At 36.1% G+C, this 26126-nt stretch overlaps 1 protein-coding gene across 1 annotated transcript in view; it reads left to right on the forward strand.

The window, feature by feature from the left end:
- The window catches only part of lrba (LPS-responsive vesicle trafficking, beach and anchor containing), a 352295-nt gene that overhangs the window by 112924 nt on the left and 213245 nt on the right, over positions 1-26126 (forward strand). Inside the window, exons 26-30 of the mRNA XM_073842640.1 lie at positions 916-1037; positions 2081-2188; positions 4181-4322; positions 4410-4755; positions 21738-21913. Coding sequence (XP_073698741.1) covers positions 916-1037; positions 2081-2188; positions 4181-4322; positions 4410-4755; positions 21738-21913 — 894 coding nt within the window. The remainder of the gene's footprint in view (positions 1-915; positions 1038-2080; positions 2189-4180; positions 4323-4409; positions 4756-21737; positions 21914-26126) is intronic.

Genomic DNA, 26126 nt, shown 5'->3' on the forward strand with positions numbered 1-26126 from the left:
GTTTTCTATTTTAATACATTTTAAAATTACAGGAGTTTATTCCTATGATGGCAAATCTAAATTTTCAACAGCCATTACTAGAATCATTCTGATACACTCTAGTTTAGTGCTTATTCTTATTATTGAAAACTACTTATGGTGAAACTTTGATACATTTTCTGGAATTCCTTGATGAAAAGAAATTATTTTAAATATACATTTTCCCATCAATGTAAAAGTCTTTTCTGTCACTTTAGATAAATTCATGCGTTCTTGCTGAATGAAAACATTTGTTTCTAATTAATAAAAAAAGATCATACTGACTTTGACCAGTAGTGTGAGTGGTAAACTTTATGGTCCAATAATATTGGTGCTGCAGATATACACGATACCTAAAATCATGCTGCTTTTTGAGGACAGATGTGCTATTACATTTCTAAATGACTAGATTTATGATGACCTGCCAGGTGGACATTAAAACTTCTCTTAGACTTAGACACTAAAGGAGGGACCCAAGGTGTATCTGGAGTCTAAAATATCATATAGACTTGAGGGTGGGCTTTTTTGACTTGGGCCAGTAAACAGCCACCTTCCAACCATCATGCAATGCCTTGGAAACTGCCATAGAAACAACATAGCAACACAAAAAACATTGACAACACCTTAAAAATGTCCATATTCTTTAAAAAAAAGTAATTTTATGCTTTCTACTTATGGCTTCAGTTTTCACTGCTTTTACTCATAAGATGGTATTTTAAGCCCTTTTTCATTGTCATGCAACAACCTTCTCATATGTCATGTTTCCTTTAGTCTATATATCTTTTCATTCTGCTAGCCTTTCATCTCTATGACGTTGTCTTTTTCTCTACATTTCTACCTCTCAGTTGCACTCTCTCTCTGTCTGTCCCTCTCTCACACACTCTCTCTCCCCCTCAGTGTGCGCGATGGCTGTGAGAAACTGTCTGGAATGTCAGCAGCACACTCTGGGTAAGTCTGGAGCAGAGAGCAGCCGTGGACAGCAAAGCCTTCTGGGAGCCGCCAAGTCTATACCAGCACAGGCAAGTTCAACATCCTGCCAAGGATACCTCTCTCTCTCTCTCTCTCTCTCTCTCTACTGTCCAGATGGTAATTTTAAATAGGACCTTAAAAACTATCCTTAAATAGAATCCTTTTGGTCAACGGCCCAAGGTTTAATTCTTAAAGTTCCTGTAAAAAAATAAAAGCTTTTTTTTCCCCCCTAATGTGTTGTGTAACTTACACTCTACACTCACATCTATTATTAAGAATCTTAGCAAAACTGTTCCATTAATGCCTCTGTGCCTCAGCGCTGTCTAAATGTGGAACAGCAAACTAGTAAATCACCCTAGATTTTTACAAAATTCAACTGATGTCAAATGTTGGAGTAGTGGGAAATTAAATAAAAAAATAAAAATAAAAAAAAACTGTTTGTGCTGCAGTGTTGCCAGACGTACGATAATTATCGTATTTGTACCATAATTTTGACCTCTGTACGATGTACGATCAATAATACCACAATGTACGATAATTTCAGAATTTTGTGACACCATGGTCATTGTAATTATAGAGCTTCTATTCTCAAAGATCTAGCTGTGTGGATCCTACGTCTACCTTCATGATTGTGAGGAGACGTGAAAGTGGCGTTACGCATGTCTTTCATCCAATCTTACGTCTTCTCAACCAATCATCATGGAGAATGGCTCTCTCTCATGAGCACAAGTTAACGTTCCTGTCGCACTTAGGTCAGTTGTTTCAAAACTGAGGTTGTTAGTTTGACAATAGAAAATGGGTGCTGAAAAGGAGAAATAGCTGTAACATCAAGATTAATAGCTGTATTTTGAACGTTTGACTCGGGTAAGATAATTAGTTTATCATTGCAGTAAGGTATAGTAAATAAGTGCTGAAAAGGAGAAATAGCTGTAACATCTAGATAAATATCTTTATTTTGAACGTTTGACTCAAATACGATAATTTTCTCCCAAATACGATAATTTTGAGCTTCTGGTACGATACTTGGACATTTCCAATCTGGCAACACTGCTGTGCTGTGCTGAGCTGACTTGTGTGTGTGTGTGTGTTGCAGAGTCCTGTGGACATTGTGACAGGAGGGATGTCTCCTATCAGAGATTTAGACCGGCTTCTGCAGGATATGGACATCAATCGTCTCCGTGCTGTAGTGTTCAGAGACATAGTGAGTTTGTGTTAACTCAGTACTCATATTCAGCTACTGCATTTCTCACTGATCTCATGATTTCTCTAGTTCTCCAGAAAGAAAAAAAGGCAAGTCACTTGTAGCAGAATACATTTTTATTTTTCAAAGTGACTTGGTCTGGTCTGGTTTGGTTTTGATAAACAGCTTCTTGAGGCATACTGATTATACTAAGATATATTTTTATATCATATAATAAAATAGATATTTTTTACAGCCATTACTTCAGTCCTTAGTGTCACGTGGTCCTTCAGAAATTATTCTAATATGCTGATTTGGTGCTTAGGAAACATCTTATTATTACCAATGTTGAAAACCATTGTGTTAAAAACAACAGCAGTTATTTGACATAATTTTTTAGGGTTCGTACAAGGTGCATAAAAGTACTTGAGTTTGACTTTTTGAAATTTAAGGCTTGGAAAACCCTTGAAAATAGCAATATTTCTTAAGAGGTACTTGAAAAAGAGATGCTTGAATTAAATAAGTATAAGTACATATCTTTTCAAACAAAATTCAAAATTATTCACTGTTCCGAATGGCCAAATTTAAAGAGCCATTCATTTTTCAATTTCAACATTGCTTGGTCAAATTCTGAATGAGTTAAACCAATGCGTTGCAAAATGATTCACTGTTCCGAATGGCTCCAGTCGGATCGCATATCGCAGATCATTTGTTTCAGATCACTTGATTTAGATCAGGACTTCGGGGCGGGTTCGCAAATAACTAGATTTAGATCGGAACGGGTTTGTGAATAATTTCGCTAATTAAATGATTCAAATCAAATGATTCGAGATATGTGATTTGAAGTCACGATCTAAATCAAATTATTCGTGATACACAAAGCTCTGTTTTAAGTCAAATGATTCGCGATCTGTGCTCTGAAATGATAATTGTGAATCATTATTCAGATCGGGAGTGTGGATTGTGAATCATTTGATTTAGATCGGAATTTTGGACCAGGTTCCCGAATCTTTTGCTTTATAATGGAACTTCAAATCACATACTTAATCATTATTCAGATCGGGAGCGTGTATCGCATATCATTTGATTTAGATCATTTCGCAACTTGAATGATTCAAATCAAATGATTCACGATATGTGATTTGAAGTCCCAAACTCTAAATCAAATGATTCGCGATACGCAAAGTTTCGATCTTAGTCAAATGATTCGCGATCCACACTCCAAAATGATGAATTTGAATCATTATTCAGATCGGGACTTCAGAGCGTGGATCGTGAATCATTTGATTTAGATCGGAACTTTGGAGCAGGTTCGCAAATCTTTTCCTTTAGAACGGAACTTCAGAGCAAGGATCGTGAATCATTTGATTCAGTTTGGGACTTTGGTGCGGTTTGCAAATAATTTGATTCAGTTCAGGACTTCAGAGTGCGTATGGCGAATCATTTGATTTAGATCGGAACTTTGCAGAACTCTTTTTATTTGAATATATTTGATTTTTTTAATTTATTTTTTCTATAAACAGTAGGAAACATCAAACAATTAAGGCAGCACAGTTATGAAAACAAAACAAAGAAAGAAGAAAAAAAAATCCTTAAGAAAGTTAACCATACTACAGTAAAAATGTAGTATATGTTGTAATACTTTAGTAGTAATACTTTGTATGTACTTTATTTTTGCCATTTTGTTTTATTAGTATATTTTTATTTACCTATTTATCTATTTTTAGAATTTGAAAGAGAAGCCATTGTTTGATAAGTAAGATCTCTGATTGAAAAAAGTAGTGTTTAAAAAATCCCTGAAAGTTCTGGAGTTTCATTTTACAGCATCTGTACGAACCCTGGTTTTTGTATCAACTTAAAGGTCTTTACTGTTACTTTTGATCAATTTCATTCTTTCAAAAAACAAAAAACAGAATATTAGTCTTACTGACCCCAAACTTTTAAACAGTACTGTGGCTAATTTTTACAATATTCTAACAATCACACTTTGTTTTGCTGTGTGCTGTGCTTTAGGAGGACAGTAAACAGGCTCAGTTCCTGGCCCTGGCAGTGGTCTACTTCATCTCTGTACTTATGGTATCTAAATATCGAGACATCCTTGAACCACACAATGACAAAAGACAAACCCAGCATTCACAGTCTGTCAGGAGCACAGGTAAACACCTGAACCCACACATATCACTGCTGCAACACTGAACCCAAAGAACCTACCGAACAGTGGACTATTGTGTTTTTTTTACAGAGAGTGTTCAGTCTGATCTGGAGAACGGTTTGTCTCCTCATCGTCGAGACTCTAGTATTGAAGATGGGAAGACTTCAGTCATTCCCAGTGATGCCGAGACACGGACTGGCCCGGATGCTGTATCCGAAGCCCTGTCTACGTTGTCCTCTGAAGTCAGGAAAGGTCAAGAGGTCACTGAGAGAGACAGCAAAGGAAAAAACGTTAATGTCAAGGATATTTTGAGAAGTCTTGTTAGTGCGCCCTCTGAAGACATCGTGGTGGACCCTAGCCTTATACCGCCCGCTTTTCTGGGTGCAGTGGGCGAGGCTTCCCGTGACCAGTCCGTCCAGTTCCACTCCTTTGACAGGTGAGTGGACAATCAAAATGTATTGTTTGCTGGGCGCTCCGTGCACACAGATGTAAGTGCTTTGCTAGAGGCACAAAATATTTAGTTTACAGCTGCTGTTCTCCCTTCACACATTTTATTCTGTCTTCATGTAAAAAAAAAAAAAAAAAAGAGAGTGTGTTATGGCAGTGGTCTGTGTGCATTTTATGATGGACACCCCTGCAGAGCACCTGACTTCTGCTGAGGAAGTGTGCCATTCTACACAAACAAACAGCCTTACAAAAGCAGAGCCCATCAAAACGGGCCTCAGGAGACACATACACATCCACTTGTCCATTCCTCCACCGGTGGATTTGTGTTTGTATTTGTTGGTTTATGTGTGTGTGTAAGGGCAGATGGTTATTGTAAAAGAAAAAACATTTCAGTTGTACCACTGTTTGTTTCGTATCTAACAATAGGGCTCAACACTAAAGAGGTTCATATTTGCCAAAAGTTTCAGTGGCCTTCTCACGTCTCCAAAAAAACCCCCTGCTATTTAAATCTTCTAACATAATATAGTATAAATATAGTATAAAATAAGTACAAATTACAAGCAATAACACAAAGAAATACAATATAACAAATAGGGCTGTAAAATTGATCACTTCCAAAATAAAACTTTACATAAAATATATGCATGTACTGTGTTTATTTATATGTATATATAAATACACACTGATACATATATAGTTATATTTACAGTTGAAGTGAAAAGTTTACATATACTTTGCAGAATCTGCAAAATGTTCATTGTTTTACCAAAATAAGAGGGACCATACAAAATGCATGTTTTTTTTTATTTAGTATTGACCTAAATAAAATATTTCACATAAAAATAATAGTTAAATTTACAAAAAATGATCCTTTTCAAAAGTTTACATACACTTGGTTCTTAATATTGTGTAGTTACATGAATGATCCACAGTTGTCTTTTTTTTCTTTAGTGATAGTTGTTCATGAGTTCCTTATTTGACCTGAACAGTTAAACTGTCCGCTGTTCTTCAGAAAAACCCTTCAGGTCCCACAAATTCTTTGGTTTTTCAGCATTTTTGTGTATTTGAACCCTGTTTTCAGCAATGATTCTCACTAATGCTTTCAAACGATGCGTTAGAAAAAAAAAAACGTTTTCAATTTGAGGATCAGGGTAAATTGAACTTACTTTGTCTTTTGGGGAACACGTACGCATCTTCTGTAGCTTCTGTAGGGCAGTACTAAATGAAAAAATATGATATTTAGGCAAAATAAGAAAAATGTACACATCCTCATTCCGTTCAAAAGTTTACACCCCTGGCTCTTAATGCATCGTTTTTCCTTCTGGAGCATCAGTGAGTGTTCATCAGTCCATCAGTTGCCCTCAGTGTGAAAATATGGATCTCAAAATCACACAGTCATTGTTGGAAAGCGTTCAAGTACACAAAAATGCTGAAAAACCAAAGAATTTGTGAGACCTGAAGGATTTTTCTGAAGAACATCAGGCAGTTTAACTGTTAACAAACAAGGGACTCATGAACAACCATCACTAAACACACACACACACACACACACACACACACACACACACACACACACAAAAAAAAACACAGCTGTGGATCACGCAGGTAATGACACAGTATTAAGAATCAAGTGTATGTAAACTTTTGAACAGGGTCATTTTTATAAATTCAACTATGAGTTTCTCTTGTGGACTATATGTAAATGTCTTTTATGTGAAATATCTTATTCAGGTCAGCACTAAATAAAAAAACAACATGTATTTCGTATGATCCCTCTTATTTTAGTAATATATTAACAGCAGATTCTGCAAGGTGTGTGTAAACTTTTGACTTCAACTGTAAGTATAATATGAACCATATATAATACTTTCATATGATGTTTATACACATGCGTTTTCTTTCACTAGTTTACATTCACTTGCAAATGCTGTTTAATATTTTTGTGAAAACTGTAATACAACCATGTTTTTAGTGAATAGAAAGTTAAAAAGAGCAGGATGTATTTAGAATGATTTTTTTTTATAATCATAGCTTTACTATCACTTTTTTTAACTGAATTAATTCTTGCTGAATATAAGTATATATGAGTTCACAGTCATTGGAATGGATGTTGTGTACAGAAGTGGCAGATGTCAGATTGCATGTGCACCAATTATAAACTTTATTTTTATGTGTCTTTTGGGATGTTTTTATTCCTTTGCATTGCTGTCTGTTGTTTAAAGAGCATAACTACTGCATGGGGAGGGTGGGGTATGTTGGGAAACAAGATCCATTGCTATGTGTTGGCGAACGTCTGCACTGTCTGGTTTTTATTTGCTGCATTGTCTGTGCATAAGTCTGACATAACCAGAGAGGGTTTATTACAAAAAAAAAGAAAGAGAAAGAAAGAGAAAAAAGGGGAGATTATGCTTTTGTGATGGAAATAGAGAGCAGTATGTCATGCCATCTTCTTTCTGTTTACCTTCTGCTCTCTCACATCTCTTCTCCTTTCTATGTCTTCTGGGCATCTGCGAGACATCCCTCTGATCTGGCCTTGTGTTTTATCTGAGGAATGCTCTGTCAGGTATCACCACGCTGCTGATATCAGGACAGGGATTACGCTGGCTCCTGCAAAGGATGAGCTTAAAGCTCCCAGCAGTCATCGCAGCTCTCTTCTGCCGCCACCACTAAGAAATGGTCTTTTTTACTAAGAGGACTTGGTCCTCTCTCAGGTTTTCAGTCAAACCAAGCTCTCTTGCGGCCTTTTTACGCCAACACAAATGTTTGCCACAAAAAATTGGTCAGTCTTTTGCATACAATGTGTCTGTTCAGACTAGAGGACTTCTTGGGTCCTAAAATCTGTACCCGACCTGAATTAACTTGAATCACTTCTTACACAAAGCTGACATGCATAAATAGATTTTTAAAAAGAAAAACCTGATAAAACTAGACCCGAGTCCAACCTGACTTAACAAAATTTATTTTAGAAACCAACTGGACCCAGATGTAAACGGCATTGATGTGTGCAAAGCCACTAGCCCTGCAGTCAGTATGAAAAATTCTGGTCTCCTTCTGACTGATTTAGCCACTGTTCCATTATTTTCATTTAATTACTTATTTATTATTACTTTATATTATTCCCTGCCTGATGGATACAAGTTACTTCTGAGGTCGGCTTTTAGTTGTGACCAGTGGAATGGAACAATAAACATGATAGCTTGATAAAAATTAAATCGATAGCCTAATAAATCATGGATTCGCTAGGGTTGTCTGATGAATCCCATACCTGTAGGATGGATTTCTGTGTGTAAGGTTATAAACAGGAAAAGCAAAAGAAACAAGGCTATAATTTTCCCAGCCTTTGTTTTATTAATCTTAAAAGTAATGAAAATTATGTTTTAACTAATACTAATATCTCAGTTACACCTGGGTATTCAGGATAGATTAAAAGAATTCACATCTTGTCGGGTCCATTTGAAAAAGCACATTTATTTTAAATTACCCGAGAACTGAGGCCACAAATACCAAACCCGGAGTTTTCATCAAAGTTTTGGACTTGAACCCACTTGGGTCTCAGGTCAGACCTCAGGTTTTCAGATCTACATGGACCCGTAAAGACAAGACCAAAAAAAAAAAAAAAAAAGGTAGACAGGCTGAATGAAAATGCTAATTCACAAATGAACTCTCTGACAATAGATGGCACTCATAGACAAGCAGAAATACTTTAATATATATAACTAATATATAGCTATAACTTTCTGTTCCCCATTTCTAATCGACTTTGAAAATTGCCTTTAAAAATGAACTTTAAATGGTCCTGAGTAGTGATGCTCCGATTTGATCGGCCACCGATCATGATCGGCCGATATTGGCTAAAAATAGCTTGATCGGCGAACCCCAAAAGCGCCGATCAAAAAAGCCGATCACTTGATGTAAATTACTTGCGCGACTTTTTCACACGTGCATGCACGGCGCACAGGTAAACAACAGTAGAGCGGAGCTTACCAGTGGCAACATGAGTACTAAATTCCTTATTCGTTTTATAAGGGTAGTCTTATTATTGGGCATGGGACTAATGCCGAGTTCAGACTGCACGATTTTCAAAGCAATCGCGTCACAGATGTTTTCACACTGCATGACTATCTGGGGTAGCATTCCGTCGCTGCTGTGTTCACACTGCACGATGGATCGGCGACAGGGGGTTTCACACTGCATGACTTTACAATAGGAAGAATCGCCGACAACTTTGTCCCGGTCCGCAAACTACGTCTCACAACCAAACACACGCGAGAAGTGACATGGAAACAACGTGAGGTCAGTCGTGCAAGTTCTCACGTGAGTTCTCATGTGAGACTGGAATTATTATAAAAAAAATGGTAGCCCGCAAGAAGCTTGTCATACAAATTGCATGTGCACTCATTTGCAGTGAAAAGAAAAGAAGCCGAAGCTATGCTTGTTGATATTGTGGTCTACTATACTTTCGTAACTCCTCCCCCAACTTCCCACTGGCCTGGATGTTGCTGTCTCATGGCTGTAGGTAATCGCCGATGTGATTTTCAGTCAGATCACCTTTCACACGGCATGATTTTGAATCGCCGACAGGTCCAGATATTTAGCATGCCAAATATCTCACGGGTGTCGGCGACACGTCGGCGATTCTCTCAGATCGCGTCTTTGATATTTCACACCGAGTGATTGTCACTCGCGTGAACGAGCAGCGATTTGCCTGTGATTTCGGGCATTTGTCGGCAATTTCTCAAAACCTGTCGGCGAGTCAAAATCGGGGCTAAAATCATGCAGTCTGAACTCGGCATAAGCTGTGCGTGTACAGAGCGCTGACTGTAGTTTTGGCGGAGAAGTTTAAGTTTACTTTCTGTTTCATTCTCTGCTATCTTCAGTGAGTGGTAAATGTGCGTGCTTGAATGTAAATGAATGTATCTTTCTAAACCCGTCATATTGCAATAATGTTACCGCTGTATGTCTGATTGTCGTCATCAGTTCATGTTGTAGTTCAGTTCATACAGAATAGAAACGGTGCCCGTGTAATTCACGTGTGAATGTTTAGCACCATTTTATCGCATCGTAATTCTAATGAACGCATATAGATGTTACTGAGGTGAATGTTTATGTTTCCTATATACAGACGGATTCTGATATATCGTATTTAATTCAGCCTAAACCACATTTTACTACCTTTATCCTAATGACTGTGCAATGCTGGATAATATAATCCTTACATCATCTTAAAAAGCAGCTACAAATAACAAGCAAAGAACATTTACATTATCAAAGAACTTCATCACTAACTAGTGTAGCCTAGTCTAGTGCGAGGAGCACTTTAAAAAACACTCCCGTTATAATCAGTTTATCTATCTACACTGTATGATGAATAAAATCTCTTGCATGTGTTTATACCACGGCAAGCTTCTGAAGCATCCTAGAACCGACTCTCTGCACTGCGTCGCTAAAGTTAGGCGCCTTTTTGAGCAGAAAAGACTCCTTTTTGAGTCTTGCTATAGTCAAAGCCATCAGCAACTGGCGATATCTCTAACTATCGTCGATACACGATACTATCGTCTACAACCCTAACTTGGTGGTTCTTCAAGATCTTGACTGTAGCCTATTTCTACAGTTTTTTTTCAATATAGTTAATTTAGAGTTAGTTTCATTACTACAAATGGTGCAATCTCTGCTACATTATAGATAAAAAGATTCCCATTCCCCTGCCATTCTGTCATCGGCAGTGATCGGCGATCGGCAGATCATGATCTTGGTGATCGGTAATCGGTGATCGGCCCCAAAAATGCTGATCGGAGCATCTCTAGTCCTGAGATGAAAAAAATTAAGTATTTATTATTTAGTTTTGATTAATTTTTAATAATTAATTTTCTTTATTATTAACAAAGTTATTAAGTTATGTGCATAAAAGAATAATCAAAATGCTGCTTAAAGGAGAAGTTCACTTTAAGAACAAATATGTACAGATAATTTACTGATCCCCTTGTCATCCAAGATGCTCATGTCTTTCTTTCTTCAGTCGTAAAAGGAAATTATGTTTCTTGAGGAAAACATTTCAGGAATGTTTTCCATATAATGGACTTCTATGGTGCCCGTGGATTTAAACATTCCCAGGCTGAAGAAGAACGGTTTTATCTAGCAAAAACATTAGATATCTTCTCAAATAATTTTCAATGTATATACTTTTTAACCTCAAATGTCTAGCTCTGCGATGTGCATGCATACACTTGTGTACTCCGGTTCAATACAGTTAGGGTATGTCGAAAAATTCTCATTTTCTCCTCATCCTACATTGCTGTTTTACCTTTTTTTGGAAATGGTGTTTGACCTTCTTTGCACATTCACTTTTAAAACACTGGGTTGATTCTTCTGCAGCGATGTAGGGCAATTAAGAAGAGATGAAGTTAGAAGAGAAAATGAGATGGTAGTTTTTCAACCTACCCTAACTGTCTTGAACCGGAGTACACAGAGTTCACCCAGAGCTAGACAAGACGAGCATTTGAGGTTGAAAAGTATTTAAATTGCACTTTAAAATTTTTTTTTTTTTTAGAAAATAACCAATCGTTTTGCTAGATAAGACCCTTCTTTTTCGGTTGGGATTGTTTAAAACCCTTTGAAGCTGCATTTAAATTGCATTTTGGAAGCTCAAACTTGTGGGCACCATAGAAGTCCACTATATGGAGAACATTCCTGAAATGTTTCCTCAAGAAACATCATTTCTTTATGACTGAAGAAAGAAAGACATGGACATCTTGGATGACAAGGGGGTGAGTAAATTATCTGTACATTTTTGTTTTGGAAGTTAATTTATCCTTTAAAGTAGTTTTAAATGAAGTATAATGTCAACTGGGACATGCCAACATCCTGAGAGTATTTCATGTCAACTACCAACCAATTTCCCAGAGCGTGAGGGAAAGTCTTATCTCCTCTCAGGATCCCCTGGCAGAGAGGTGCCGAGTTATCTGGATGACTCCAGCTCTGAGTCTGGTGTTCTCCAAGTCCACTTACACACTCTCCCTCTTCAACACACACTCACATGTCCTGTCCTCCAAACATTCTCTCTCACTATCATTTTAAGTCCCGTTTTTGTCTTATTTTGATTGAACTATTTTAGGTTGTTTTCCAAAGCACTCTACCACTGCACAATGAATGAATTACCAACCGAAATACCAACCGAATATTTCAAACCCAGAGTGATGAATACTCCCACTGTTCCCTCTGCTGAAGTCTGATCAGTGTTGCAGCATTTTACTCCATTTATACTATGTACACAGAGCTTCCCTGAAAGTTATACTCTGTGCCAGTATGCATGCATGCTTGCTTAACAGAGTATACGTTGGAACACCCAGGGTGGTATGATTGAATCCCAGAGGATTTACGAGTGTTATATATGGAAAAAAAAAACAGGGTCTCCCAGATAAAACAGGCCTGGGGTCAAGGGTAAAACAGACATTACATTTATTTACTATCAACAACACCCTGATTTCACCATACGTCTTTCTTACCCCACTCTTGTTTTGACATGAAGTCTGCAAATATTTGCTGATAGGATCCAGAGACCAGTGAATAGTGTCATAATGACTTGTTGGACAAAAATTTGATGTACACGTGACCAAATAAATATGGCTGGAGAAAGGTTTAGGATATCAGATGAGATAACAAAATTACTAGGGTTTAGGGATGCTCATTTCGGTTAATTTTCCTGACCGACAACCGCTGCTCGTTATCCGATCATTAACCGTTAACTGATAAAATTAGAATAATAAATTCGTTTAAAATAAAAATAGAATGCACGAGTATCTGTGATGATACATAAAAATACAAGCAAATGTTTTATTTTAACGTGCAAACAGCAGCATACAGAGCAACTACAAAAACTGCATTCATATACTCAAATTATCACGCATCAGCAGCGCTTCTGAGAACAGAGAAAATCAGAATAAAAAAAAAAAAAGGAATAATATAAATAGGCCTACACTAAATATGTATAAATTAAATAACTACCTAATTAAGATGACAAAACTAAAACACACTGAATCCTTCTATGCGCTTTGAAGAACTGTACCGGTCTTGTTCTTCTCGTCGGACATAAAAACATATAGCAGGCCAGCCTATACCTCAGTTTTTAACATGTGGACATGCTGTACGGATAGACTGGGACGCTGTCTGTTAACGCTTAGATCCATGATAAAAACACTTAACAAAAATCCTTTCAATTTGCGGTTCGGGTCTTTTCATCCACTAGTCATATGTGGAGAAACGTGTTTTCACAGCGTTCAATAGCCAATCACAGACATTTCTGTTGATTACATTATCGCAGTGGCCAATCAGAGGCGGCTATGTTACGATCCTCTCACCACTCAAAGTGCCGGTTTCAGTTCTGCTGAATTCTATACCTCCACGAACTCTCTCATCAAAACAAAGAAAGTGTAGACATGATGTAAATAAGAGATTCATTGTACAGAGTAAAGGTTATTTTATTACTTTTTATTAACTTCTTTGTGAGATTGCGATTAACTACAGTAATGTATGAGTGACAGCTTTCCAGTGATTGTAAGGGGAGCGCGCACTTTTTAGACTATAATTCATTCAGAATTTGAATACATTTATTCATGGATTCACTCTCTGATAACCCAATATCGCCATTGCCATCATGTTGCATAGGCTACTTACATGAGTTACACAAACTAAGAGAAGGTAAAGCAGGTGCTTACTCAACGAAATATTTCTGGACAGCCGCACTTTTACACGCGCCCGCGAGTAAACATTATTTTTTCTTTCACCATGCAGCAAACTATATAAATATATTATATAATTTTATTATTATTATTTTTTTTTTTATTTTTTTTAACCGTTTAACTGATAGTAATAATCGGTTAAAATTCTTACTGACGGTTAACGGTTAAACGGTCAATATGAGCATCCCTACTAGGGTTGTCAGTTTAATGCGTTAACTTAATTAATTAATTATATATATATATAAAAACGTGATTAAAATATTTTAACGCAGTTAACTTGATGGCCCGTCCCCATACAAAAAACTAAATAAAATAAAAAACATAAAAAAAATAGATCAGGGTTAAGATTCTTTCTGAATTACTTTTTTCTTTACTAGGATATTTTCTTTAATTTTAAGGGAAAATGCCCACTTTTCTAAGAATTCTCTTAGAATTTTGTCACTAGGAGCAACTCTTTGCACTAAGATTCTTTATGAATACGGGCCCTGGTTTGATTTTCTGCGAAAAAACGCAAACTAAATTACGCAAAAATGCATTTTGGATGTTTGAACCATTGATTCAAAGGTCCATTCATAAAGAGAGCCATTTCATTCCTGAATAAATCAGATCCAATAATTGAATGAATTACTCATAAAGACATTTACCGCCATCTGCTGGCAGATTTAGTTTCTTATTTAGAGTATCATTTTATTAAAATAATAATAATAATAAAAACCTCATGTCGTTTCAAACCTTTCTTTTTGTGGAAAATGAAAGAAAGGTATTTTGAAAACTGTTGGTAACAAATGGTTGGTTTTGGTTACCAATGACTTTCATTGTATGAACAAAAAATTCTGAGATGTTTCTGAAATTATCTTCTTTTATGTTCCATGGTTTACATTAGGCCGTTGCAGCCTAAATGTTTATCTGTGTAATACATTTTATGTTAAATCACATAAAATATTTCTTTCTGAAGCTACAATTTCTAATGTCTACTTGTTACTTTCTCAGCACAAAAAAAGCTTTGAAGGGGTCCTATTATGCTTTTTCACAATTTGAATTTTAACCAGTATAAAAAAGGCCATAAAAAAATCTACAAAGTTACACATTTCAAAGTCCACTCCAAAGGGAGATATTTAGTTTAGAACGGCTTGTTAGGACTACACAGCATTGTTTTGTTATGATGTTACAAAGCTCAATAGAATATCATTCAAGCAAATCCCGCCTACGGAAATTCTAATCGTTGGCGGATGAGGAGGGAAGAGGTGGGGGATTACCCTAAATTTAGCAATGTAGCATGGACAGCCGCTTCTGGGATGCTTCAGCGAGCTGCAGAGCGGCTGGTATATTATTTTTTACTCACCCTTCATGCATAGATGTATGTGACTTCCTTCTTTCAGACGAATGCAATCAGAGTTATATTAAAAATTATCCTGGCACTTCCAAGCTTTAGAATGGCATAGACTGGTGTTTCTCTCCATCAGTCCAAACGCCATCTGAAACGCCATCTAAGCTGTTCGCCAATCGCAACGCAGTGAGACTGCTAACCAATCACAACACATTTAGTTTTTCGGAAGGCGGGCCTTCATCAACCCTTGAACTAATCGAGCCATTTGTGCCAGGCTGGGAAAAAAGCTATTGTAATAATGTAAATTATGTGGTAATAATGTAAATTATGTGAAAAATAAGTTTTTCGAACCACCAAGCATGAGAGCATGTTCTAGTGCACCCCAAAACAAAATAAAGACTTTGTAAAAGAGCATAATAGGACCCCTTTAAATAATCTTTTGTGGGTATTTTCACAGTCAAAATAATTGTACGATTAATTCGATTAAATAATCAGAACATCATGTAATTAATTAGACAAAAAAATTTAATCAACTGACAGCCCAAAAAATTACTGATGTTCAAACAGGTTTGTTGATTTTGTCAACTATACAATGAGATGAAAAAGATGCATTATTAAGATGCAAGTTTAAATTACATGTCTAAATGGTTTTAATTAAAAATTGTTTAAAATTGGTTAAAAAAGAATTTCACCACATTTGACATTATCAACTAAATATGTGTTTGTTTATTTATGAATGAAAGAAAGAAACTTAGAGGCCTTTTCTGTTTTTATCTATGACACAAAACTAATATTTCTGGTATCATCTTTGTAGCTTTGTACGTTCCAAAGATGACACCAAAGAAGTACATTTTTTAAATGTAAAATAATAATAATAATAATAATAATAATAAAAGAAAAAAAATAAAAAAATAAATAAAAGAGAACAGTATAAAACTTACCACCAGTAAGACTAATTTAAAGCAGCGTTTCTATGTGAGCAAGCTGATTGTTCAGTCTTTGTTAAACATCAGTTGAAAATGTCGATCCATGTCCAGTAAGATCAGTTTCTCCCACACATTTCCTCGCACCCGATCTCACATTTGTGCAGATTACGGGAAACATGCTGTTTACATGTCGTCTCCGGGAGTGTTGGTTAAAACTGCTAAATAATTCAGCGTCTGGAATCCAAACTCCATGGACGCTGGTCAGCACTGGCCTCTCGTCTGGTGGTATACACCTGGCAGCTCTGATTAATTGACAGCGGTAGTGAGTTGGGGCTAAGTGTGGCTAATGGTGTGCTGAATAATTTAAAACCTGCGCCTTTGAGCAGATGGATGTTGCAGCCGCTCACCCCCCCTCTGTCAGCAGCCGTCCACCCCCACCATCCCACCAGCGGTCGACGCTAAACACGCACTTGAGAGAGAACAGAAATGCGCTCTAATAGAGTTTTTGGAACGGTGGACTGCTGGACAGCAAATGCTGATGTCATTAGCGTGATACCGTGAGCTTTCCAGTTTATACATTCTTTTCGTTTTCTTGGACTGGATATTTTCAAGTTAAGGAGACATCAGATGTTTAGAAATGGTGTGAGAACACTCTCGTTCTCGTGCCTTAGCTCGTAGGCAACTTCCAGCGGGACGTTTGAAGCGGTCTATCCTAGACGGTTCTTATCTGACGCTGGCGTGCCTCCTCAGTCTGTAGCGTCTCTGTGGAAGTGTTCTGGAGAGGAGCTGGTGACTGCGTAGCATTACCCCCTCTGTCAGCACTGATAAACTCAACACTAGCCACTGTGAAAGGCCAGAGCTCTGTCATGGCTTTCAGCTGATATGAACCATTTCCATTTTTACCTCTAGACAATGTAGAATGCAGCCGAGAGCCGTGACAACATTATGAAGGCTTTTAAATACTGATGTGTTCTTTATCTTGTAAACATTTTTACCATTTGTTATTTTGAAAGGATTACCATGGTTACTTTCTGTTTAATCTGTTTCCTCCCTGGTTTACTTCAACATGCAACCTTTTCTTTAATTATACTATATTATTATTATTTTTACAAACTAATGGTACAGTAGTCAAAATTAGGACACAGCGATGCACCTACCCATAAGTCATTATAATAGTGTTATAACACAAATGAACATATGACAAACACATCAAAAGTATTTTATATTTTATCCCTGAGACACTTTCTCAACCAGCTTCATGTAGAGGAAGCCTAGGATTTGTATCTAAAAGTCTTGAAGGCGTAAATAAGGTTTCTGTCTGTGCAAATGCATTTTTTTTTTGCATTTCTCCTGTAATGCGCTTTCACTTGTTCACTTGTTACTTTCAAGTATGTTGTTTGAATGCGTGTATGTGTTCTGACATATGGGCCATTCTACAGAATTGGTTTATTTCAACATGTTTCAAGTGTGATTTATGTGATTTGTTGTATTTTGAATCCAATTTTTCATTGTAAAAGGCAAAAGGTTGATCATACTGATTTCAAACCATTCATTAGTTTGAATATATATTGAACCAAACACTTACAACGTCTTAGTTGATAATGCACTCTACTTTATTTTTGACAAAACATCCCATGTTTCGGTTGTGGCAGCACATTTTCAGGTAGTGGCAGTAATGTTTTGGTAGCGACCACACCACATTACAGACTTTTAACCTACTAAAACACTACTAAAACACTACTAAAACATACTAAAATACCAAACATTTGCATAACTGTACTAGAATTCTGTTTATTTCCACCAAATAAAGGATTATGTGTTCCCTTTTGTCACTACCGAAACAATGATGCCATGTTTCGGTTGTGACTGTTACAGTAGTGACAGTTATATGGGATAATACCCAAAAAACAAAGATGTCTTTACCGAAACTTCTCCAAATGTTTCGGTAGTGGCTATTTTAGCTACTTTTGAACCTAGCTAAAAATGCTAATTAGCATGTTCTGATCTGTTGTACATATATAAAAACTAAAAGTTATGGAATAACTCCCAAAAATATGTTTAATTAAAGAAAAATGGTGTTTGGTAGTGACATTCTTTAAAGTTACATACAGATTTTTCATACTTTTGAACACATTTTCATCAAAATGATGGGACCTATCTACTCACCATGTAGCTATGAGAAAGAGTGACACATAGATATTTCCTGGTCATAAATGTAGGGGTCAGTAGTTAAAACCAGTCTCAGCCAATAGACTAAAACATACACTGTTTTAGTAGTAACATGAAAATTAGTTTCATCAAAAAGATATTTTTTTAAAGCAACAATAGAATAAAATGGAATTATTATTTGCTTTATATTTAACATATTTCAAATGATTTCAATATCATTTTCATAAATTGAACTTTAGGGGTTAGGGCTCGGGACAACCATTTCCCAATTTGCAACCGCCCACTAAATGATGATTTCACATATATTAAGCTTACAGATATTTTAAATATTATTGTGGATTTCAAAATATAGTAATAACTTAATATGGTAACACTTTACAATAAGGTTCATTAGTTAAACATTAGTTAATGTATTAACTAACATGAACTAACCATGAGCAATACATTTGTTACTGTATTTACTAATCTTCATTAACATTAGTTAACGGAAATACAGTTGTTCATTGTTTGTTCATGTTAGTTCACACTGCATTAACTAATGTTAACAAAAATTTAATAATGTATTAGTAAATGTTGAAATTAACATTAACACAGATTAATAAATGCTGTATAAGTGCAGTTCATTATTAGTTCATGTTAACTAATGTGGTTAACTAATGTTAACTAATGAACCTTATTGTAAAGTGTTACCCTTAATATGATTTAAATACATTTGAATGCTTTTTAATATGTTTTTTTGGGGGGTTGTGGGATAGTAGTTTCCACCAATTCTGTAGCATGGCCCATATGTACACAAATGTGTATAATGATAAAATCTTAACCATCCAGTTGGTAAATGTCAGGGTGAGAAGCATGATGTAATTCCTGAGCCATCTGATAGTGTCTGGTTACCTGCATATGAAGAAGAAATTTGGACCTGAAACCCCCCCCCCCCAAAAAAAAAAAAATGTCCATGGCTAAGACTGTTGAATTGTTGATGAAGAGAAAAAGTCTTGCTCACACTGTTCAGGACAAAAAAAAAAAAAAATCCAAGAACTAATTCCATGATTTGCAACTCTAAAAAAAAAAAAAAAAAAAAAAAAAAACACTTTAAACTTTGACTTGATTGTTTTAGAATTTTTTTCCAGTTTGTCCAGAAAACAACAAAATCACTGCCAGCACCAAAGTGTCTTACTGGAAACACTTACTGGTCGATACAAGTCTATTTTAGTGTTCTGAGTTTTGTCCTGCCAGACAAACAATAGGAACAGACCAAAGTTTACGTCATTATTCACTGAAAATCTTCCCCTCCATCGCAGCTCTTAAGCAAGAGCCAATAACGTTTGATTTTAGTGGTGCCAATGGCGTCAGACCTTTTTTTGTTTATCTTAATTTTTTTGGGCCATTCAGTAGTTCTTTATTGTCTTTTTAGGGTTTGATAACTGTGATAATTATAAACTATCCTTGTAAAGAAAATGCATGAAGAGCCATCAAAAAATTTCTAATTTTAAAGGTCCACTGAAGTGCTTTGGAACACACAGCATTATTCTGTGTTGGCGTAATTTCAACTAAAACAGGAAGACAGGGTGGGACATATCAAACAGGCCTTGCCCCCCTTTTTTTAAATAGCTAATAACTTTTTGTTTATATCACAACTTGGGCCAGAGCCATTGAGCTCAGTAAAGCCGCATTTGACAGCGTATGTCAGCCACAATCTCATTCATATTGCTGTAAAATATAACATTCTGTGTAGAATTCAAATGGGATCCAATATGTTTTGTGGTCTGCACCGATTGACTCGTATGATCCGATCTGTGCTATTTTTTTCTCTGGACCAGAGCAGACTGTGTGTGCGCAACCAGACTTCTTTTGCCCCAATGGAAAACATATGTACACTGAATCGTTCATCTTACAGAAAAAAAAAAAACAAATCCTGTGAACAAGTGACCGATTTCAGCTGCAGGTTCAGCATCTATTTATAGTTTAAGGGGCGGGACGCTTCGGATTTTAGAGAGCATTTGATAGGACAGAAGAAGTTGAAATGCAAGGTGATATCATCAAAATCGTTCATCGATTATTGTCGGAAATTAGAGACTGTAAGTTTTGAATGCTTCTATCTTGTAAATGCAAATTTTGTGATTGTTTCGGAGCACACTAGGTTGTAGATAACATAAAGGTGAACTTACTCATAATAAAAGCCAAAAACAATTTTGATTTCATGGGGACTTTAAGTCCCACAGAAAAGAAACAAGACGAAAAACAACATGAAGTGAATATTGATTTTTGTCTACAAACCTAATTTCAAACATAAGCATAAATCACCAGATTGTACAGTTTTTGAGGTCATTAGAAACATACATTTAGTCAAGTGTATCTAGACATTTTCCTAATATGTAAACAGAGCACAACCCTCAGAATGAACTCAAATTTAGAAGACATTTTCAGTCTTTCAGTCTATACCTAACCACAAAACAGCTTGTTTATCAGATAACGCAAGACATGACACTGTACAGTGACACACAGTAGCTTCTAGACCATAACACACCGCCAGCTTTAATCAATCACAAAGTTTAGAGCTCTGAGTGACAGGAGCTGGGAGGCCATTGATTGGGCGGAAGATAGATGCTGCCATTATGGAATATTCTGTGTCAGGGAAACAGGGCTCTAATTACACTAACACGGTAAATGGGCTTCTTGTGTTGTGTGAGCCGGGCGGCTTTTTATGCTAAATCACATTATGTGCAGCATATTTAGCCAACATCATCAGTCTGATCGTTACAGGGCCGACGATGGAACAAGAGCTAATGGTTTTTTGACGGAGTACTTGATTCTCTAGCTCTGGTGTATTTATCAGAGCATCAGAGTCTGCTTTCTGTTTGTTAGTGGAAATAAAAAAGACATTAGAGCAAGGCTTAGAGGAACAGCTCAACATACAACGCAAGCATATAGTTTTTTAGAAGTAAAAAATAGAAGTATTTTTATTAGGGGTGGGCATAGATTATTTTTTTAATCTAGATTAATCTAGATTAAATCTTGGAATTAATCTAGATTAAAATGGCTAATTTGAATTCGAATGAAGGCATTTGCAGAATATGTGTGCTACCCAAATAATGACTAAAAGTAAGTCTTCGAGAACTGGCCAGGTGGCGCATTAGACCAGGCACTCATCTCCTGTTTCCAAAATGCATCACAAACTGCTTGACAATTGCATTTACAACATAATTACCTATACAAACTTGTGTAACCAAGTACTTCTGTGCAAAAGGCTGCACGACGTGCGCGTCTGTGTATGGGCATGGATAGCCTATCTGCGTGCATAGTCTTCCATTAAAGTGCGTTGCTTTTAGAAGCGTCAATTCAGTTGTTGCATATAGTTTAATGTCTTTATTGCGGGATTATCAAAGTAAATTATAACTCAACTTGAGATTTTACTGGGGCACAGCAGATTTTCACTGGGGCACGTGCCCCAGTAAAAAGGGTCTAGCGACGCACGCACCTGCCCTGAAGCGGCTTCATAACTGCATCCATCCATGTTTGCACGTCTCATTTGATGTGGTAATTTCACAGAAGTTGAAGACTCGTTCTCGCCCCCTACAGTGCAATTCCACTAGGTATACGTCATCCGCGCTCAAATATCAAGGTGAAAGTCATCATATCTTACATAGTTTAGACCCAGCTCCCAACCCAACTTTGAGAATAGATTAACGACGATATTTTTTTTATCGCCCGATAAGAGTCTCACGTTAACGCAGCACGTTAACGCTGATTACGGCCCACCACTAATTTTTATCAATACATTAATTAACTATTGTCTTGTCCGTTCTTTCTTTTACAGGAGTGTTGTTGTGGCACCCAAGAAAATGGGTGGGGCTCCCTCACCAGGAATGAGTACAATCTCCGCAGCTGCATCCGTCCCATCAGCCACTGCTGCATCCTCAGGTGGGACTCCAGTCAGCAGTGTGTCAGTGGTGTCTGCAGGAGAAACTGATCAGAGCACAGAGTCTGCCCCAGGTGAGTGCCTTCATGAAAGAGCCTGTCAATAACTGCACCTTACCAAAGTTTAGAGCTTCACTTTCATCCTGTGTTCCTTTACAATCACTGTTATTAGACATAATCAGAATTTTAATAACCCAACTACTAATTTAGTAGTTTTAATGTTTTAAAGATGTTTCAGATAAATTCTAGATCTTTCTAGATAAATTTTTGTTCTGCCTCTGAATAACATTAAAAAAGGTTATTGCAACTTTTTATCTCAAAATTCTCAGAATTCTGGGATACAAGCTTGGAATTCTGACTTTTTTCTCAAAATTGTGATATATAAACGTACAACTGCAAATTATAAAGACAGAATTTCATGATATAAACTCAAAATTGCAATAAATAAAGTCAGAATCTGACTTTTCTCGCAATTCTTTTTTTTCTGGATTGTGAGATATAAATAGGCAATTGTGAGTTATAAAGGCCAGTTTTAAGGGGGAAAAATGTAGATATGTTCTCAGAATTGCAAGTCAATTCTGACTTGACTTGCAAATGCATGTTATAAAGTCAGAATTGCAAGATATAAACTCGCAGTTTTGAGAAAAAATGTCACAATTGCGATATATAGACAATCTGAATTTTAAGTCTATATCTCGCAATTCTGACTTTATTCATCAGAATTTTGAGTTGTTCTTGCAATTCTGACTTTATAACTCACAATTGCGATTCAGAATTAATTAAGTTGTCAGAGTTTGTATTTCACAATTCTCAGATTTGTCAGAATTGTGAGTTTATATCTCACAATTCTGAGAAAAAAGTCAGCATTGTGAGATAAAAAGTCGCAATTACCTTTTTTATTTTTTATTCTGTGGCAGAAACGGATATCCATAAAGTATAAATATGCACTACTGTTTTAAAAAGTTTGTTGTTGTTTTTAAAAATTCTCACCAAGGCTCTGTTTATTTAAACTCACAATTATAAATTATATAATAAAGTCAGAATTGCAAATGTGAGTTTGTATCTTGCAATTCTGACTTTTCTCGCAATTATTTTTCTTCTCAGAATTGTGAGATAAATTCGCAATTGCAAGTTATAAAGGCCAGTTTTGAGGGGGAAAAATAAGATATGTGTTATAAAGTTAGAATCGCGAGATATAAACTCTCAATTTTGAGAAGAAAAGTCAGAATTACAAGATATAGACTCGCAAGTCTGAGAAAAAAAAAATCTGAATTGTGAGTTTATATGACTTTATCAGAATTCTGAGTTTTTCTTGCAATTCTGACTTTATAACACAATTTGCGAGCTTATATCATGCAATTCTGACTTCATTTCTCAGAATTGTGAGTTTAAATCTCACTATTCTGACTTCAGAACTCGTAATAGCGAGTTTATCTTACAATTCTGAGAAAAAGTCATGATTGCGAGATGTAAACTTGCAATTATTAGAAAGTCACAATTGTGAGATATAAACTCAGAATTGTTTATATTGAGTATAAATTGAGTTTATATTTAGCAGTTCTGACTTTAGTAATCAGAATTCCAAGTTTTCCTTGCAATTCTGACTTAATAACTCACAATTGTGAGATTATATTACGCGATTCTGACTTAATTTCCTAATTTCAAGTTTATCTCAATTCTGAGAAAAGGTCAGAATTGCAAGTTTTTCACAATTTTAAAATCAGACAAATCATGTTTTTCAGTAGATCTAATCATATAAACAAGTATGCCAACATTATCATCATCTCAGTCTAAAAATCATTATGTCTATGTGATGTCCTTTTATTTTGAAACCAACATGTGCGTGCACACACGATCCTTTGTGCGTGAAGGGATTGTTTTTAGTTCCCTTTAGCTTTTCTTGTCTTTGAAGTAGTGTACTCATGGGTCTATATCTCATGCTATGTAGTTTTAAGCTTGTCTGTATTTTTATGGTTCTCTTGTGTATGTGTGTGTGCGCACAAGGAAAGGGGCAGGTCCCAGCTGAATAGAGATAAGCTAATTTTCTCCGAGCTGTTTGAAGTGGCTACTTCATCTGCGAGCGGGAGTCTCTCCGCAGACGCACATGTTGGTGCTTAAAGAGCCGCTGTCCCCACAGCCAGGAACATTCCACACTGCTGCAAGAGTTATACCTGCCCTGAGACCCTGTGTGTGTGTGTGTGTGTGTGTGTGTGTGTATGTGCGCGTGTGTGTAAAGATATTAGTGTATGCAGATTTATTGTGGTGTGATCCTGTGAGAGAGAGCATGATCGTGCCAAGACCTTCACTAGCCCAAAATGTGACACCTACAGGGGCAGGATGAAATTTATTGGCATATAATTATTTGTACACTAATCACAGCCACACGCAGGACTAATGAATTTATGGGCTGTTTTATCAGGGGGAGTGTAAGAGCTGCTCTAATGCTTATTTTACATGAATGCTAACGAGAGCAGAGCTATCATTCAGCTAAAGCTCCTTTCACATGGTGTCAGGGCTTTAACATAGATCTTTACTCTTCTCACATGTGAAAGTGTTGTAGATAGCAGCAGGAAAGGGTTGTTTTATGCTACCTGATCTCATGACAAAAACTGTACCTGTGGGAATTGTTTTGCAAGATGCAAAATACATACCAATAAGTACATATAACTGCACTTTCCAACAGAAATGAACACTAGAGGCGGTAAAACATCAAGCACTTGTAATCGTTTTCATACACAGTTATGGTTGCAGCTCTATATGTTTCGCTTTCCATTATATATGTAACATGTTTGCTCAGTAGGTCAGCTGACACGGAATTGGACTTAGAATGCAGAATTCTTGGGTACAAATCCTGATGAAAGAGATAAAGCTGAGAGATCGAAAAACAATCTAAACGGCATGCTTGCATTTGTGTTTTTACATCACATTTGCTTTTGTTCCTACTATCGGGTAGGTTTAGGTGTAGTGCAGATGGTACGTTATTTTAAAACGTCATGGAGCATTAGACTTATAGCGACGCTTAACGGTCATTTCAAGTCAGGACTGCGGTGACGTGTACGAAACCCACGTCACATAAAACATACCATATGTACGTTCATCTGTTCAGGGGAAAAAACGTAACACTCTTTTAGTGCCATTCAGTGGACATTTCACATCAAATGTGTCACAAAACATACATGGCGGTGTATTTTTCGCTTCTTGGGAAAAAGTTCCCACAGGTATGTTTTCGTCATGAGATCAGGTTGGTTTTACCAGGATGTTAAAATATGAATATTGTCAATGGAACATTGTGATTATTGTGATTTATTTTAATGCACTTTATTTGGCTGTTAAGTGTCATTAGACTAATTCTATCTGATCCTTTCCCGTTTAGCGAGAAATACAATGATTACACACGTGTTAATAGAGTCTGTGTTTAAGCTTCAGTAGCATAACTGGTGTGAAGTATTTGGTCCGTTTATTTCTGTGTTCATTACTTCAGACCGTCTCTATTAGGTGATCAATTCATGATTCAGTAATTCATTTGCATTTTCACATGCATTATTATTGCTTGGATTAATGTTTACTTTTTTTGTAAAAAAACAAAACAAAACACTACTGTTCCATTGTAAAGTCTCTTAAGCTCACCAAAGCAACATTTATATGATATGAAAAAAATAAATAAATAAAATATAAATATAAAATATATATGCATGTATGTGTGTGTGTATATATATATATATATATATATATATATATATAATGCAATAAAAGAGTAATATTTTGAATATTGTAATTATTGCCAGGCAAAACAGGTATACATTTTTATCCATATGATTAAAATTATATGTAAATATATTTCAAATATAAACATATTTTTCTTAAATATATCCATGCATGTGTGTGCATTTATATATGCATAATAAATATACACAGTCTACACATACAGTATATTGTGTAAACAAAAACTTATATTGGATGCAATTAATCACGATTAATCTTTTGCCTGGCACTAATTATAATATGTGACCCTGGACCACAAAACCAGTCATAAGGTTAAATTTTACAAAACTGAGATGTATACATCATATGAAAGCTCAATAATTAAGCCTTCTATTGATGTATGGTTTGTTAGGATAGGACAATATTTGGCCGAGATCCATCTATTTTAAAATCTGGAATCTGAGGGTGCTAAAAAATCAAAATACTGAGAAAATCACCTTTAAATTCTCCCAATTAAGTTCTTAACAATGCATATTACTAATCAAAAATTTAATTTTGATACATTTACAGGAGGAATTTTACAAAA

This window comes from Garra rufa, chromosome 6, assembly GCF_049309525.1.
Source record: "Garra rufa chromosome 6, GarRuf1.0, whole genome shotgun sequence".
Taxonomy (NCBI): Eukaryota; Metazoa; Chordata; class Actinopteri; order Cypriniformes; family Cyprinidae; genus Garra; species Garra rufa.